The 17,806-nt window shown below is 40.2% G+C and overlaps 1 protein-coding gene across 1 annotated transcript in view; it reads left to right on the top strand.

Annotated features, from left to right (window-relative positions):
* ITGA2 (integrin subunit alpha 2) overlaps positions 1-15,290 on the top strand; it is a 50,070-nt gene extending 34,780 nt beyond the window's left edge. The window contains exons 21-29 of the mRNA XM_065656077.1: positions 210-286; positions 385-468; positions 3,625-3,727; positions 4,555-4,665; positions 5,183-5,287; positions 5,612-5,725; positions 7,931-8,020; positions 11,512-11,628; positions 12,386-15,290. Of these exons, the coding sequence (XP_065512149.1) occupies positions 210-286; positions 385-468; positions 3,625-3,727; positions 4,555-4,665; positions 5,183-5,287; positions 5,612-5,725; positions 7,931-8,020; positions 11,512-11,628; positions 12,386-12,475 (891 nt within the window). The 3' untranslated portion in view covers positions 12,476-15,290. The remainder of the gene's footprint in view (positions 1-209; positions 287-384; positions 469-3,624; positions 3,728-4,554; positions 4,666-5,182; positions 5,288-5,611; positions 5,726-7,930; positions 8,021-11,511; positions 11,629-12,385) is intronic.
* The last annotated feature ends 2,516 nt before the right edge of the window (positions 15,291-17,806 follow it).

Genomic DNA, 17,806 nt, shown 5'->3' on the forward strand with positions numbered 1-17,806 from the left:
AACAATGCGTATTTGTAGGGGCAAGTGAGAACAAAGCAATTCTGGAGTATTAGAAATTATGGAAATATTACACAGAAATTGGTGGAGAATTCCAGTACAGAGGGCAATTCCAGATTATTTCACAGATTAATAATTAGGTTGCTATTAGGAAGTCCTTCGGATGTTGTACCATCAATACATTCACTGTGTGTTCCTTGTCTCTTCCACAGGTATCATTTGATATTAGTTTTGATTTTAACCTGAAAAATCTTCAGAATGTGGCAGTTATAAGTTTTCATGCATTGAGGTAAAGTCTATAATTGTATGAAAGCAAGTTAGGTATTAATACCTTATTTGTATAAAATAATGTTATAACACCTAACTTAAATGTGTTTTGATGAACAGTGAAAGTAAGGAAGCACAAGAAATGGACAACCAGGTCAGCTTATCAATTCCTTTGCGATATGATGCAGAAATTCACTTCACAAGGTATGCTGAATAATATAAAGTGTCACTGTCATTTTGCCAAGGCATTTGAATATAGTAAGAGTCTTGAAAGGCCACTGAAAACAGTGAAACTTGGTTTTCATTTTGGAAGTCATAAGAAATTGCCACTTCATCGACAGTAGCAGAATTTTATGTTGTTCTAATAATCTTATATGTAAATAATTATGGAATGTGTAGTAAAAAATCATGGATCCACGTTTACCTTTGCACTATTGTTACAGATGCTCACATGAACAGAAGTGGTATAAAAACCGAATAGCACTTCTGGTTTTCATAATATAATTGGTATATACTATATAATAAGATTGGGCCTCTGTGCTCAAATGTGTTGACATTGGATCAAATCTGGAGTTAAGATATCAAACTAAACAAAAGAACAACAATAAAAAGAAAGGTCTACCCCAGCTCAAACTCTCAGCAAGGAGTGAGGGAGAGAGAAGGAAAAAAAAATTATGGACATATCTGCTGAATCTGGGCCAAAACCAAAAATGCTTATTAGCAATTTGAGATGGTGATTTGAACTAAAACCTGAGGTGCACGCTGCAGATGCCCTTTTGCTGCAGCTGCACTGGCATGGGGAGCCACACAGCCTGCTTTCCCACCTGTCCTCCCAGAGACTCTGGCCCACACTTGTCCCTTCCCTCCTGGCGCCAGCCCTTTTCCTACCCACAGAAGGCAGGTCTGGGCTATTATGAGAAGGATTCTTTACCCTGGGAAGGGCAGTTTGTACCGGGAGAGAGCTGGGCAGGCAGGAGGAGAGAGACAGAGGAAAATCCCTTTAAGACAGATCTTCACATCATGCCTTTGAAACCTCTTACCTTCAGCCCTGATTTGGCACGCAGTGAAACAGTAATTAAGTTTGTTACTGTTCCAAACAAGAATAACTTCAGTTATACTTTAACTTAAGAAGAACTGAAACAAAAATAAACTGTTTTGATTTGCGGATCAAGACAGGATATTTTACTTTTCATCAGAAAAAGAAAAAAATTGTCTTTCCCAATTACTGAATTTCCAGGATAAACTACATGTAGTTATATTTTGTGCATTTGGTCACCAGTTCTCGGTGGGAAAAATGCTTTCGCATCCCGAGGCATTCCAAAATTTGTAAACATAAACTGCAAGAAAATAAATAGTAATTATTCAAAGAATGAGAGAAACTTGAAAAAGAGGAGGCTGCTTAAAAAAAATGCACACCAGCAATGAATCCAGGAAATTAATATTCAAAGACCACCTTAACTACAAGAACTGTTGACTATGTAGGATGACCTGAGCTGGAACAGGGACCACAATAGCAAGGCTGAGTTTAATAACCTACTTTGCAGCAGCAGTTTCAGAATATTTGGAGACCCTTAATTCACTGTGGCTAAATGCACCAATCTGGAGTCATGCAGAATTTTTTAGATTATTTTAATTACAGATAAGTATTTGCGTCAGTGAAGCAAGTTCTTTCAGCTCCCTGAGAAATGTCTCATGAGACTTCAGCAAAAGCAGTGTTTGTTACTGAAATTACCAGCAGCATAGAGACTACAGGAGCATCTGACCAGGTGGCCAGCACAGCAACTTCAGCAGCCATCTAGGAAACCGAGATGGTGCAAAGTTGAATCAGCAAATTTAATTAGCTGAGAAATATGTACAGAAACTCAATGCTTGAGGAAAGGCCAGGCATGAAATATATAAAAGAGTTACTCAAGGAAAAAGAGGGGTTTAATTCAGGTGCATCTCCCAAGTATGAGAAAATTCAATTTCATATGCAAGTCAAGGCATGAAGAAATCCGTACTGCCAGAAAAGGATTAGTTATTCTTGGAGACAAATCAATCTAAAAGAACTAAAGGAAGTACACATTAAGCCAAGGTACAATTTCAAATGCTTGCCTTGGAGTTAGCTCATTTTAACACTGTTCCACTTAGGATATATCTATCTACTGATAGTTCCTTCTTAAGGCTGGTAATACAGCCAAGGAGTAACATCTTAAAACACAAGGGTTGAGAAAAAAAAAAGTGTTGTCTTGCAGAAGTGAAGCCTTTCTAGGGAAAATTGCCTAATCTGAGTTTCCAGGAGAAGAGGTGGGTATCAGTCTCACCCGTGACCCCTGCAAAGACAATGAAGCTGACATTGTGCATCCTGGAAGGACTGGAGATATGAGCAATAAGGAAGCAGAAAATGCATCATACAGGTTTGCCTAGGAGTCCCTGTGAGGAGGCCCTTCAAGGAAGTGGCCCATGGGAGGAAGTATGGGGGATTGAAAAGGATCCACGATGAAATGTGGAGGACCATAACTGAGAAGGAAGCACCTCTGTGAGACTGCACACATGTTAATTTGGGATCATACCCAGGTTAAACAGGGAGAGCAGCACTGGCAAAAAGGATAGATTTGCAATTTGTGCTACAGGAAGAGCTGATGTAGGAATCATGGTAGCTCCTGCTTCTTCCTAATTCACTCCCCAGCTTGCTTTTTGACTGCTCATATTAGCCTCCTAATGAAAGCTAATGATGAAGTGCAGACACAGGCCCTCACACCACATCCTTCTGTCATACACTTGTAATTTCATGCTGTGGTGCGCTGCAACCACCCTCATGTTACTTTGGAAATTTAAAATTTTGAAACCCATACATAGTAACAAAAGTGGCCTAGAGGGGACCAAGGCCTATGCGATGTGTACCATGCACAAAAGCAGGATGCTGTGCGTGCTTCCACAGCAAGGCAATGTGGAAACAAGCCTGACTGTGGTCTGTGGCATTAGGATCTCCCTTGGAGTCTGTTTGTATTTGCTGTTGTGGATGTACTCAAGGGGACCACCAGAGGCCCCTTCTGAGGAGAGAGACCACTGCAATGCTCAAAGACGGGGCTTGTGCCTGGGACAGGAGTTTGCAGTCTGGCACTGAAGCACCATGGGGTGCAGGAGGCTGAGGTCTCATGCAGCCCTCCCATCTTACCTTCACATGCTCTCTCCAGCTCTGGGCTTTAGTACAGTACCATGTATTTTCTTAAATAACTTTGTAAAATTCAAACAGCAGTACAAATGACTGATTTTTCCTCAGACTGTACTTTTAACCTGTTTCACAAAGGCACATCCAGTAACATATGTTTTCAAAGCAGCTGCCAAATTGAAATGTATTGTTTTACGGTTGTTAACTAGGCTTGCCAACATCAACTTCTATGAAGTATACTCTGGTCATAACGTTCCTTCCACTGTGAATAATTTTGAAGATATTGGCCCCACGTTCAACTTCTCAGTTAAGGTTAGTAAATGTTTCTGGTTCTGGTTTGAGAAGCTGCCTCACCTCCTCTTGTAGCCTGGTCTCAGATGTAGTTGAAAAAACACTCCTGATTTCACTGTCTGATTTTGATGCTTTTGAATCAGTCAAGTAAGAAAAAAAATTACAAATAGCTGCGGGATAAATGCTTACAGTCTTTATGGGGTTAAGGATGAAATTTGCACTTACTGCACAAGTAGTATGGGGGAGGGATTGATCCTGCACTGTTTACATATTTAGAAGATAGTTAATGCTTAACTTTATGCCAACTTAGACTGTTTTTTCACAGAGTATGTTTGTCTTCTGCTGACTTGATAAAGGAAAACAAGTCTTTGCAGGCTTGGACTTTGAAACTTGAAGTTTGGCAAGGGTTAAGTGCACAAACCAGATGCAAGGACTAGCCAGATCATGGCATTTGTTAACTCAGAAAAAATTAGATCCAAATATGCAACATGGAAGAAACTTAAATTATGTTCCATTTACATTCCTGTAACTGCTACTCTAAATTACTAAATAACAAGTATATCGGCTGTGGCAGAACATTTGCTTTTTGAAACGTATTTCATAGAGTTAATAAGAGCTTTGCTAAGAAAACAGACAGGAGCCTGAGGCTATACAGTACACTTTCTGCTTTACTATTGGCATTATGTAATTACTACCCTAGTAAGTCTCTTAGTACAAAAAACATTGATGCAAAATAAGTCAAGTTCTTGCGTACTCATCTGTGATTTCTGATTTTCTTGCTATATCAACTAATTCATGCATTTTTGAGTATAACTGCCTGAATTAATTGTGAATTACTTGCTTTGCAGGTAACAACAGGAAGTATCCCAGTAAAGATGGCATCTGTAAAAATCTATATTCCAGAACTGACCAGCAAAGACAACCCACTGATGTACATAACTGCAGTCACCACGGATCAGGTGATCACTGAATTACATTGACTGCTATATTTTGGGGTTTAATCAGTACCATAAACATCAATTATTTCCCTCACAGTATGACTGAGATTCAGAGAATCTATGCCCTTTCTCCTTGTCCCTTTCCCATAAAGGGAAGAGGGAGGACCATGATGTCACCAGTACACTAGTCTATTGCTTGGCAGATGTGGATTATGATACGTGCCTGACTTTTCATATGACCCTGGAACTCTTCAGTCAGGTTCTTCTCCAAGTTAATGGGAAGGTTATAGTAAAAATGGAATTTTTTGATTGGGACAAACCCTTCAGGTCAATTTAGGCAGAAGAAAATTACTGTAAGAGATGTTTAATTCTGACCAAAACCGCATACAGTCTTTTAGTTTCCTTAAGTATCCAGGGTTATGTAATTCACAATCTAGCCTTCACCACCACCATCTCATCCCAGAAACATATATTATTATAATGACTATAAACTTCTGAGTATGATGTCATCCAGTTTCATTCCTGACGTATTTCCTAGGCCAGAGGTGTTACTTGTCAAGCTCAGACAAATCCACTGCAAATAGGGAAAAGACCTTATTCTGCATCTTTCACAAAAGAGAACTTCAGAGCCTCTAAAGAACTGGTGAGTAAGACTCAGGGCTGCAGTACCACAGGACAGGGGTGCAGCGCTGATCCTCACGAACCACTGCTGTACCCGCGGGCACACCTGTGGTGGGGGTGGTGTTCCTCATTCACAGTGCAGGAGTGCAGCCTGTGGATGTTCTCACACATACTGCATCTGCCTTAGATAGAAGAAAAGGTGCATGTTCTTCACAGCCTGCAAGTACTTAATTTGTGTGCACAGATTGGCAAAAGCAAGAGCAAAACATCTAGATGTTAAAAGAACATTTGTTAAAGTGTATTTTTAATGTGTGCTGTTGCTTCTCCTTGCTGTTTCCCATGGAAGAACTGTAAGAATGTGAAGTGCAGTACCATCGCATGCAAACTGGAAGATCTTATGCTGAAGGGAGAGTACTTTGTGAATGTGTCCACTAGAATCTGGAACGGAACCTTTGCTGCTGTGAGTATCAGCTGCATCTTCATGAAGGATCCAGTACTCAAAATTTTCTAACTCCTGATATTTTTCAAAGATCAGTAAAGAGACATTCCAATCTAGAAAGACCTTCCTTTACATTGTTGCATGTGTTTTTCCAGATTGAAAACTTGAATCTAAAAGTAAAGTAAGTAGTGCGGCTGCATAATGGAGCTGATAACCTTCAGTCCAGCACAAAGCCTAAGAAAATTCTGTGATAATGCGATCTTCACAGCTGAAAAAAACATTTTCTGCATCTGCTAAATTCATTCAAGGGGACCTACGGTTTCCACAAAACTCAGTAAAGGACAGCAGAGTACAGTATCGTCATTGCCTGGAAAATAATGTTGCTTTTAGATTTTGAACATCACAGCCTATGTAGTGATCATTTTAAGTTACATCAACATCAAAAGCCTGTTAGTGCTGCTGGTTACATTTGTTAGAAAAAGTGTGGAAATTTTTTAAATTTATTTTTTCTTTTTATTGGAGTCAGTGTCAAGGATGCTTAAAAATATCCATCAATAATATCTTGACTTTCCAATTTTAAATCACCATGTGTCCTCCAGGACATAACTCATCATGAATTACCAGACTTTTTAAATGAGACCATGTTTGCTTCTTAGCTAGGCAACCAACCAGTCTTGCAGTTCTGGGTTTGCCTAGTGTCAGAAACATGACGCAGTCTCTTCGTTTGTCTGGCGAGGCTTATGGCAGGTATTGACATTTAACAGCAGGGCTGTTGTCAGCTTTAGTATTCAGCTCTTAAAAGGAAAAGGTCAGATTGATAATGTAATATACTTATGCAATTGTGTGAAGCAAAGCATCTGTCTGTCTTTAAAGTTTGTATTTTTCAAATCAGCCGGTTGAAGACCACTTGTTAGTGCTGTCGAGTACACAGAAGGTGGAGACCTGAATGAAATGTTGCAATCATTGCAGGAAAGATGGGATGGAAAGATTGCTTGTCACAGTTTTCCTCTCATCTCCCATTTTGTTATTTTCTATTTGATTGTTGATGTTCAGTGCAAACAATCTTGCAGTCACTCAATAGTGCACGACATGAGCCTTTTTATTTAGTGGCAATCAGTCATTGTCCAAGAAGGGGATAGCTTGCTGGTACCTGCTAAGCAAAGCAAAGAGAGATGTGTTTAGGAATTTAAAGTGTTTTGAATAGTTGCAGGCAGGTTTTTAAACATTGAGGAGCACAGGACAGACCACTTGGGCAGACGGCCACAGTGCAGTCTTGCGATAACAATATGCTGCAGGGACAGTCATTTCGGTGTGCATCGGCTGCTGTGGACCCACAGTTCCTCACATTCCCTGTGTCAAGCCCACCATACCTGGCCCTGCCACAGGGAAATGTCCAAGGAGGCAGAACGACAGAGCAAAATGACAGACAGGCATTGCATTTGGGATGGCTGGCAAGTGCTCCTGTGCTGTTCCCGGAGGTGCTGCGGGAAGCGGAGCCGCCTGTGCCGGTGCCCGTGGAGAAGAGCCGCGGTGAGCTGGTGGTGGCTGCACAGCCACACTCCTGCCTCTCAACATACGCACAGAGCGAAGAGGGATCTGGCTTGAGGTCCCTTTTCAAATGGGAATTGGCTTAGTATTTTTGTCCTGTTCCTTGTTTAAGCTGAGGGAGCAATATCAGAATTTGAGCAGTGCAGAGGAACAGATAGTGATAGGAAAAAATAAATGGGGAAAACCAGAAGCATTGGATAAAGGTGAGGTGCGGGGGGGAGAAGGGAAAGAACATCCAGTTTCCATTTCTTTCAAAGGCCAGAGATGTATCCCCACATGTCTTTCACTGCTGAGGTATTTCTCCCATTCTTACTGTTATTTTTCCCCCCGTGTCTTCACTGCTAGCAGTAGTGGCAGCTTTGAAATAACTATAAAAATTGATATATAATAAAATTCTTCTGTTTTGCTTGAACTATGTGTTCCAGAAAAAAAAACAGTTCTCTAGTTTCCTTGCTAAGTAAGAACAGCAAAATTAAGTCTGATTACTGATACATTATTACTTTCATAGGCATGTTAGCTTGGGACAAATAAAAACATCATTTAAATTTTCTTTACACTGTGTTTTTTTTGTGGGTCTGAAGTCTTCATTTCAAAGAAAGAGAATTATTTTAGGATGTCTACATTCTAATCGATATGCCATGTAACAGAGATTTACAGGTTTTTGGTCTTCTTTTTCAGTTAACTTTCCAGACATTAAAACTTTCTACAGAAGCAAAAATCCATACCCATAACCCTGAGTTATTTATAATTCGAGAGAATACCCTAACTGTAAGTGATAGATAAGTATATTTTTTCAATTTCTCTTTTACTGCATTAAAGTGATAATATCTAATTTTCAGTGTCCTTCAGGAGGACATAGCAAATTACAGACTCTGATGACATTTGATTATCTCGACCTAATGTATTCTTTTGGCTATATAATATCTCCCTGAAGTTACTAAAATGTTTTCATTTCAGCCAACTGCTATATAAACAGACTTAATCAGAATCTGTAGGTCTCAAATAGATTATAGAACTATCAGCAAAACTCAGTTAGAAACTTCTGAAGTTCATTCAACTTCCTGTTCATAAAAGATCAAAATTTGGACTTCTTTTCTGCAACGGAATTAGTGGTTGTAGATAAATGAGCTCTGGGTAACATTTTTGCAAATCTCATTTATGGTCTTACTTCTGTAAGTGTATTTGGTTTGAAGTTTGTGGACAGATGTTTGGCACAGGTCTCCAGCAAATATACTTAATCTCATTTGTAAAAGAATGTGGAATTTTTTTTTTGCATTTGGAATGGCTGTCATATAGACAATATGGACACAGCTAATCTCAAGAAAGGTCTCCAAACCACCACTGTATTAGTGTAGAATCCTTCTCCCAAGGTTTCCATCTGCTATATACAAACATAAACAACACTTGAAGAATATATTAGCATTGTGGTGCTGTTATATTAATAATAAAAAGATACATTGTTCTCTTGGCCTATCTAGAGATAGATTTGCCATACTAAGTTTAGATTTATTTTTAGAGGATTTACCAGCCTCTTTTATCCATAAAAATAACTAAGGCCATTGAAAACCAAAATACAAGTTAGTAAGAGAATCAAACACCTGTGAGAATGTGTAGCATAGCCTGTCCACAGGCAATGGAAAATTCAGTTAAATTAAATATGTATGAAGACAGTATCGATTGATCTATCTCCATGGGGAAGTAAGACCATAACTCAGTACTATTTTTTGTCATTGTTTTCTCATGAATCACTCCATTCTTGTGAAGAATCTCTGAATAGACCCATTTGTATTCAGGGAAACCTCCAATGCCTGAAGAACCAAAGGGAATGTATGGGTAGTTCTGGAAATAATGCCATGTTTTTGCAGAAAAGTTACATGCCTGTATTTGAAGTGTGCTGAATGCCTCGGCTTTGTGGCACGGTATTATTTCTGCTAGGAGATGAAATTCATCAATACACAATGCAAATATTCCAATTAATTGCACAGGCTTTTTAGGTAGCTCATAAACCATGTATTTCTAGGTGTTTTTCCACAGTTGGAGCATGATGTGGCCAAATCTGCATTACCAGTGGTTCTGTTGGTGATTTCGGGAGAACCAGAATTTAATTGTTCAAATGACTGTTGATTAAGTCAGCTGACAAATATTAATAAAAGGTAATTCCTCAGCCAGCCATTGAAACATCTGCAGCTGGGAATTTTACAGCAGTGCAGAAGTGGCTGAACAGACGCTGAAAGTTATCCACAGGGCTGCTAAGAAACATGGTGACTTTTGGGGAGGCTTACAGCCTGATCCGTACTTGACAGCTTCTCACCCTGTGCAAAGTCTAGGAAAATGTGCCAGCTGATGGAGGCACACTCTCCCTAGGACAGAAAATTTCCTTTCATACTTCAGTTATGGAGTCAGTACCCAGCACTGCATGTACTTCTTGGCTGGTCAGCAGTGATAGCCAGACTTTGCCGTTCATGCTTCCTTGGGAATAGGACAGTGAAGAGGCAATCTGAGTTTATTGCCCTAGTTAGCCTGTTATTTTAGATGGAGGTGGTAGGATTCATCCAACTTAATATTTACATTAGGCAACCACATCAGAGTTAGCCCTTCTATAAACCCTAATCAGTTGAAAGAATAGGTATTTCTGAGATGCAATCCATCTCATTTTAAAGACGATCGTGAAAACAAGTAGGATGAATCAGGCTCTAAAAGCCCCTAGCCTTTTCCATTGGAAGCCAAGGAACTATATTGTGAATATAACACTAGATGAGGTGAATCCCCACCGTGGTGTCTTACTGACCACTGTTTGACTTCAGGGAAAATATGTATTCTTAGGCATAGATTTACCTCTCCCAACAGTGCCACTTAATTGGTAATCTAATGGAGAAAGCATTACTAGGCAAACTGCACACACATATGAGACTGGCTCTTTAGTTTGGATGAGCTGGGTTGCTGTGTGGCCAAATGAATTAACATTGCCTTGTGATGCTATGTGGGGAAACTGCTTAGGTATCCGCATAAAAGCTTTCAGATTTTTTTCCAAGTTGGAAAGGACTGCCAGCTGGAGGACAGAACATTAACCTGCTATAACCATCTTTATGGTCATTTAGTTAGGAAATACACAAAGCCCGCTTGCCTCAGTGAAACGAATACACATAGCCACACCTAGCACAACATTGAAGCCTTCCAGCAGAAATGACTTAAATCACTGAGATGTCAGTCCAGTGCAAGTTTCCGAGAAAGCTGAAGATTAAATTACACCAGACAAATGCGCTGAGCAAGCAACCCTGAGAAAGTAAACCAACGTGACTTCTTTTATCATGTTTCAGAAAGGAAAAAACCTTCATGCTAAATGTATGTCATTCCAAGATTAAATCCAAAGATTTGACAGTTCGTAAATATTACAACAATGTCTCCCTGAGCAACTATGTTATACGTAACTGTATAGTTGGTCATACTCAATCCTAATAGATAGGGTATCACCTGAAAACTAACTTCCAGACACAGTACACTGTTCTGGGAGCTCTCTGGTATTGCTTGTAGTTCAGGAAGCATAGGTGTGCTAGAAACACTGCTGTTTGACCCACACATCTTAAAGAAAAGTCACACAGTTCACTCAGGAGAACACGGATTAACAAATTGCTAGTGGTTTCCCAGAAGGTAGGAACAGCAAATGAGACAGAGGTACCTGCCCAGCAGGAGGGGAGAGATTTCAGCAGACATAGTGAGCGCATGATGCTGTCTGGCTTCCATCACTAGTGTTTCCTCCTACAGCTGCTCACTACAGATAACAGGCTCTGACAGGGTTCACTAGGAAGTAGTTCTTCTCCAGCTGATGCAGCAGAAGTTTGTTTTGAGCAGATGGGGCTCTACACCAGGCTATTCCTCGCCAGCACATAAGCATGTCTGGTTTACCTACTGATGGTGTGTCCGCGCACTATGGGAACAACTCTGAAAGACCTCCTGTTACTGGAGAGGCAGGAAGTTGGCAAGAAGAGATTGCTTCTCTGCCTATTGTATACAGCCATCAGTGGTGAGGGCCCCTAATCCTTAGCTGGCAATGTCATGTGCCATGGTGGTGCAACCAAGTACCTGTGAAAGGGCTATAACCAGGTAGCAGTGAAAGGGCTGTAATTGCCTGGTGTGTTCCAGTCAGTGACCCTAGAAGGTGTGCAGTCCCACTACTCTTGATTAGTCAAGTATTTGGTTTACAAATCCTACTTTATATGCAGTTAATGTTAACCTTTAACACACAATCCCTGTGTTTTCAGATCCCAGTTACAATAATGAAGCCAGATGAGAAAGCTGAGATACCAGTTGGTGTTGTGATTGGCAGTATTTTGGCTGGACTCCTCTTGCTGTTAGTATTGGTTGCCGTTTTGTGGAAAGTAAGTAGGCGTTTATATTCTTAAAAAGAAAACCAGTAAGGGATAAACACATTTGGGCTATTTTCTTTGGAATCTCTCTTCTCTGGTGCTGAACAAAACTGCACATGTAGTTTGGTGGTATGCATAATATTGCACTGTCATTGTGCCTTCAGTGGGAGCCTTTTAGAAAGGCTTTAAATATCAAAATTCTGAAATGAGTCCCCATAAAATTTGTCAATGTGAAGATGATAAATGAGTTTCCAATGCTTCAAAACAGGAGTTGTGGCATTTACTTTTTTCATTTTGACACTGTTTGCCTCCTTCCATAACTCTCCAGCTAGGCTGTGAACTCCCATGATATTCCTGGTGGTCAAAGCTGGGGATTACAAGCAAGGAGGAGAACAATATACACTGAACAGACAAAAAGAGAACAGAGAAGGGCAAAAAGTTATTTACAAAGGATATCTAGCTTAAGGGGAGAGAAAAGTTTTTCTATATGCCATGTGCTTGAAGGGCTCCTGGGCATACCAAGGCAGTCTGGAGATGTCTGTATCTTGGTAAGGAGACAACTGGCTACACAACACTGCTGTTTTGGTGTTTAGTTGCACCAAGCAGGGTTTGAGCCCCAAGTCCTTTCATTTCACAGTTAGAAATCATCTACAAATCAAGCCTGTATGTGTGCTTTATGTATTTCTACCATTGCACTATTTAGCTTAGCTGAGAAATTTAACTATCGATGGCTGACTGTGATGTGGTGTTCCTTCTGTACTTCTTACAGCTCGGCTTCTTCAAGAGACAGTATGAGAAAATGACACACGATATAGAAGATGTCGATGAAATTACAGAACTCACAAAGGACAAAGACTGAAGAAGATGAGTTATGGGGATAAAGAGAGGAGATCTGAGCCACCAGTAGTAGTTGTGATCAAGTCAGTTCTTCAGCTGGAGTGCCTTAAAACTTAGTAACATTTAAACATTTTTAATGAAAGTGTCTTTTTTATAGATGAAAATATTTCACAGATTCTACTCTATTATAAGAGTAACTGCAGGACAGTTTGTGTTTTTCAAAAATGATTTATAATGCCTTTTCTTGTAAAGTTTTGCCTTTCAAACAAACTTAGCCCTTAGAACTGGCAGGTCCGGAGTTTACAGTAACATATTGCGCCAGCAGCCTCTCTCCTGATCCACTGCAGAGTGAAACAAGAGCAATTTATTTTGGATTATTGTGGAGCAGCATCAGTTCATAATTCAGTTGAAAAGTACCATATGTGTAAAGGACATTTTCTATTAAGTTGATGATGAATGTGTGGTGAATAATGCTTCCAGACTGGGAGAAGAAAACTCATTTCTTCATTGACTAGCTCCATCATCATTGTTTTAGAGAAATAATTTGCACCAATGAGCTGATCAGTCTTAACTGATCTATAAAGTGGGAGCTGCATATGAAGATGTCTGTCTAGGTGCTACAGGACAACTGGATGGGCAAACTGTTCCAAAAGTTCACCATATTGCTTGCACTAAGGTCACAAGGTCACCTTGCATTAAGGTGACAACTAAATTACTCAAGTACATTATTTTGGGGAAGTATTGCCAAATGGTATGTATAACTGCCTTCTGCATACTTTCTCTCCAAGAAGAAAATATGAATTTCATAATCACTGACAACATGTTCTCTGCAATGCTATAATTGATTTTCAAATTTCATGTTGAGAAGCACTATCACTAGTGTTAGACTGGGCTTTATGCTCACAGTCCCTCTGACACCAGTTTAGCTTTTGATGGAAATAGGGAAGACAGTCATGATCTTGCCTGAAAGATTCTGCAAGACTAAGAGCATGCACTGAACTAAAGGGGATGATGACTAAGGAAGTATGCACATCAGGGCCAAGGACAGCGAAGATCTAAGCTCTGCAAATTGTATACTGCACTTGTTTTTTTAGCATCTCAGTGCCCTCCAGGAGACCAAAGTTCAGTATGACCTCCTTTACCTGTCACATTTTATTTGGTCCCATGTGTTCATGTCTTGATTAACTTACATTTTACACAGTAAAGTACTGTAGTGCTCTGGAAGGAGCTCTGAGCACAACTTGGGTGACTTTCTATTGGCTACACACTTAAAGTTTATTGCGTGCCATTACGCTGCCTGATTTTAATGAAAAGGCCCACACTGTAAGACTGGTAACAGTCAGGGGAGCCGGCCTTTTGGCTTCCTTTCTCTCTTATGGCTGGTGGTTATGCTCATAATGGATGGTGAGAGAAGATCCGCGTTTTGTCCTTATGTACGCTGCCATGAAATGAGATTGTTTCCAATTCAAGGTGATTTACTTGAAGAGCAAAGCACTTAAATGTGTCTGATGCAGAACATGAAGTCATGTTTTCTTTCTCCCAAAGATAGATTGTAATTATGCTTAGGCATCTTTCAGATTATTTTCTGAGAGACTCTTCAAAACCTAAGCATGAGCACATTTGAAAGTTTTACTCTGTCCTTTTTAATCAGTAATCAGTCAGGAGACAACCATCTCTTTGGCAAATAACAGCATCCTTTGCAGTGACAGCTGGATTGTGCTCACTGTAGTTTTGTATGTGTTTTGGATTTATTTTGTATCTATGAAATGTTACATTTTAGGGTGGAGGTTTTTTTACATTCTGAAAAACAACTCAGATTCTGATCTCGATTGTCAAGTAAGATTGTTGCCATCAGCTGAGTTTGTGACCAAAATAATTATGTAAAAAGTGAAAGAAAAAAAATTGCATAAAGAATAAGCTCTTGACTTGTAACTCTGAGGGCAAATGCTCTGAAAGTAAAGATAAAACTTGTCTGCCTCAATTCTTATATAAACTTGTGAGGGAGAAAACAAAACCCTACACCCATACGTGTGGGAAGCTCCTACATAACCAGGGTCACACACTCCAGGCCAGAGGGAAATTTCACAACGCAGCAGATGGCAACATCTTTTATTTCTGGTGCTGCTTGTAAGGGAAATTCAGGCATTTGGCCAGATTTCCTTCTTCCACCTTCAGTGGGAGGTGCAGGTCAATATCTGACATCCAGCGTCTTTGGGGATTTACAGTTTATCAATTAGGTAGAAATGATTCAATTTACATGTCTTCACTGCGTTTTGTTTTGTCCCAGACAACAGGATTTCCCCCCAGCCTGGACATAATACTTTTTCCCAAGACAAAGGGAAGGCATAGCAATGGGTGAAGTTTTTGTATCCTAACCACTTCAAGTTACTAGTTTATTTTTCTTTAACAATTAATACTTCAATTGCTAATTCAGTTTTTGTAATGGGTGAGTTTATTGCACTTTTAAGTTGGCACAACTGCAAACAATGCTGGAAATATTATGTATATTTTGTATTATGCGCAAGGGGTTGGGTTTTGGGTTTTTTAGTTTTACTTTTTAAAACCAGCACATTACAGGTGAAATAATACTCTGAAACGCTGAGCTTCAGCATGTGCTTCTGTTTGTGCTTGCAGCAAGAGAAGTCAGGCATACCTTCAGCAAACTCAAGTTATATGTGATTCTGGTCTTGAAATCTAGCTGCTGACTCCTTGACGTACTAGAATCAAGTCCAAAATCACGGTTAGTTGCATATGAGCCTATGTATAGATTGGGGATGTACACCAGAGTTTATAAGCAAGCTGATTTCTGAAAGCTAGCGTGTAAGCTCTATGGGAGCAGGGACTGTATCACTGTGGTGCCTACCTGAGGGCCTAACAGTGTTACTACAATAAAACCAAGAATACTGCTGAACACAGACTCATTTATTTTTAAACAGCACCCTAAAGAGAAGAAATGCTACTGAAAAAGCACTACATAAAATGGGGCCAAATATGTTTTTGTCCCAGTAGCATATGGTGAAAATCCTAAGGGAATGATGACTCTGCTGGGTATACAAAGAACCTACACTTGAAGCCTTGTAGGTTATAGCCATAAGACTACCAGTAAGCCATATTGTAGTGTGAGTCCGTTCACATTAGTGCAAAATATCTATATTTGAATATCTCTGGTTAAATAGTTGTTGTTAAAACCTTACCATGCTCAGGCCTTCCTATAAACATGAGGTTATCATCACTGGCATCTAAAATTACACCATATTCTGCAAGTCTTATGCCTTGCACTTTATACTGTGTACAGAACGTGTCAGCAGTAGCATCTCCTGACACCAGCTCTGGCTACTCCCCACCAGAAAAATAAAGCCAAATGCAACATTTCAGCTGGAGTACAGTGGGACAGGAAGAGAGGGAGGAACTTGGCTGTGAATAGGAAGACAGTCATGGCAGTGACCACCTGAAAACTAGCCACTTTCATAGAGCTTGCTTTTTTTTTTGCATTTTCAACTCCTCCATACTTTTAACGGTGCTACATAAACAGTCAGACTACCAATTTTTAACACTTCTGTATTATTACAGAATCAGATGACCCTAATCTTAAGGCACAAAACTCCATCTTCCACCAAGTGTCAGTGTTCTGTAGAATTGAAAGCCAGTTTGTTTATAGACTGCCTTCTGTATATTAACCTTTATATCCAAACCGAGGTACAACAAATGCTTTCAATTTAAAGACTAAAGAAAACAAAGGTATGAAAATGCATCTCAAAATCTATCGCTAATTGCCTCAACTTTTTATTGCCTTTAAAGACAGTAAAGCGTACATAATTTTAACAGCCTCATAATAAGTTGAGTTCTACCTTGTAAGCCAACCTTTCTGCCCTCATTTATGATCAATTAATTATTTTCACTTTGTTAATAATTAGTTTTAGCATTTTTTAAAATGTTTTTGATGGAGCAAATAAACACGTTTTTCAATAAAACTACAAATTCCTTGAACAGCCCTGGGGAAAGTGAGCTAAGAGAAAAGCCAAAAATCTAGCTGAAAGTTGAGCAATCTAAAGGCTTCATTCCCGAGTGTGACAGTGGCAGTTCCATGACTGACAGCCAAAGCAAGCACCTGTGTTTCCCGGTGCAGCCAGCACCTGGGCAGGCTGGGAGCTGCTCCTCCGGCACAGCCATCACTTGGCTGCCATCTCCTGGGTAGGCTCCTTACAACACAGTCATCCCCCACCGTTTATTTCATGGCAATCCATCAGCTACTGTTTTCATAGTATGCATCAGGCTGAGCTTCTCTTGAGAACTGAATGAAACACCAAAATCAGGAATGGAAACTCCTAAAATTAAGCAATGCTGGTGTATGCCTGTTCTGTGAGACAAAGTGATCAGCATATGCATATCGAAATGTTGCCAGCCAAGACCAAGACATTTTTCAGGACAAATTCTTGCCCTTTCATGAACACTCCTCATCTGGCAGAACTCTACAGAAATCACAGGATGACCCTTTGGTTTGCAGCAGCTGTTCTCAGGAACACCTGGAGCCACTGCCACTGCAGCATGCTGTGACACAGCTGGAAGAGCCACAGAGCAGTGGGATTATCCTCCTCTATAGCCATGGCAGAGAAACAGCTGGACTCATCCCAGAAAGCTAGGACTGCATTGTATATTGATCTGCAGCTCCCTATCATCCCACTCAGGGACCTCATCAGAACACAAGATAGCAGTCTAGTCCTGCATGTGAGGAAACCAGGGTATGTGCAGCCACATCTTTCCCTGACAGAGTCAGACACAGCTGGGATTCATCCCCTGGCCTAGAAATTTGGAAGCACTTCTTGGTAGCTCCAGACACAGCCTTAGGCAGCTATCTCAGAACAGAGTTATTTGTCTTCTTACGATATCTCCCTAGCAGCGAGCATAGCCCTACAGAGGGAGCCGGAACACCAAGCTCAGAGTGTGAACTTAAAATTTCAGTGAGATACATTTTACCTCTTAATTATGCACATCATCCCTCCTAGGGGCATTTCCATTTTGCTGTTAGATGCCAGTTGAAGAACCCAAAGTTACACAAGACTGATACATCATTGTTCCAGAACAAAGCAGTACTTGCCTCACACACAGCTAGGGACACAAAATGACATTTCATTGTTTTGACCATGGCAGTGTACACACATTGTAACACTCAGCTGTGACTCAGTACAACATCTCTTCCATTCATTGTTCCTGGTCACTGTGGGGAAGTACACAATTATTCCTTCTCTTCTTTTCTGCACCCTCCTTCCCAGCTGCATTGCTGACGGAGAAGGTGCACTTAAGGTCAGCCTGGAGAAATATTCCAGGAGACTGCAGTACTATGGAGGGGCCCCAA

This window comes from Caloenas nicobarica, chromosome Z (assembly GCF_036013445.1).
Source record: "Caloenas nicobarica isolate bCalNic1 chromosome Z, bCalNic1.hap1, whole genome shotgun sequence".
NCBI classification, from domain to species: Eukaryota; Metazoa; Chordata; class Aves; order Columbiformes; family Columbidae; genus Caloenas; species Caloenas nicobarica.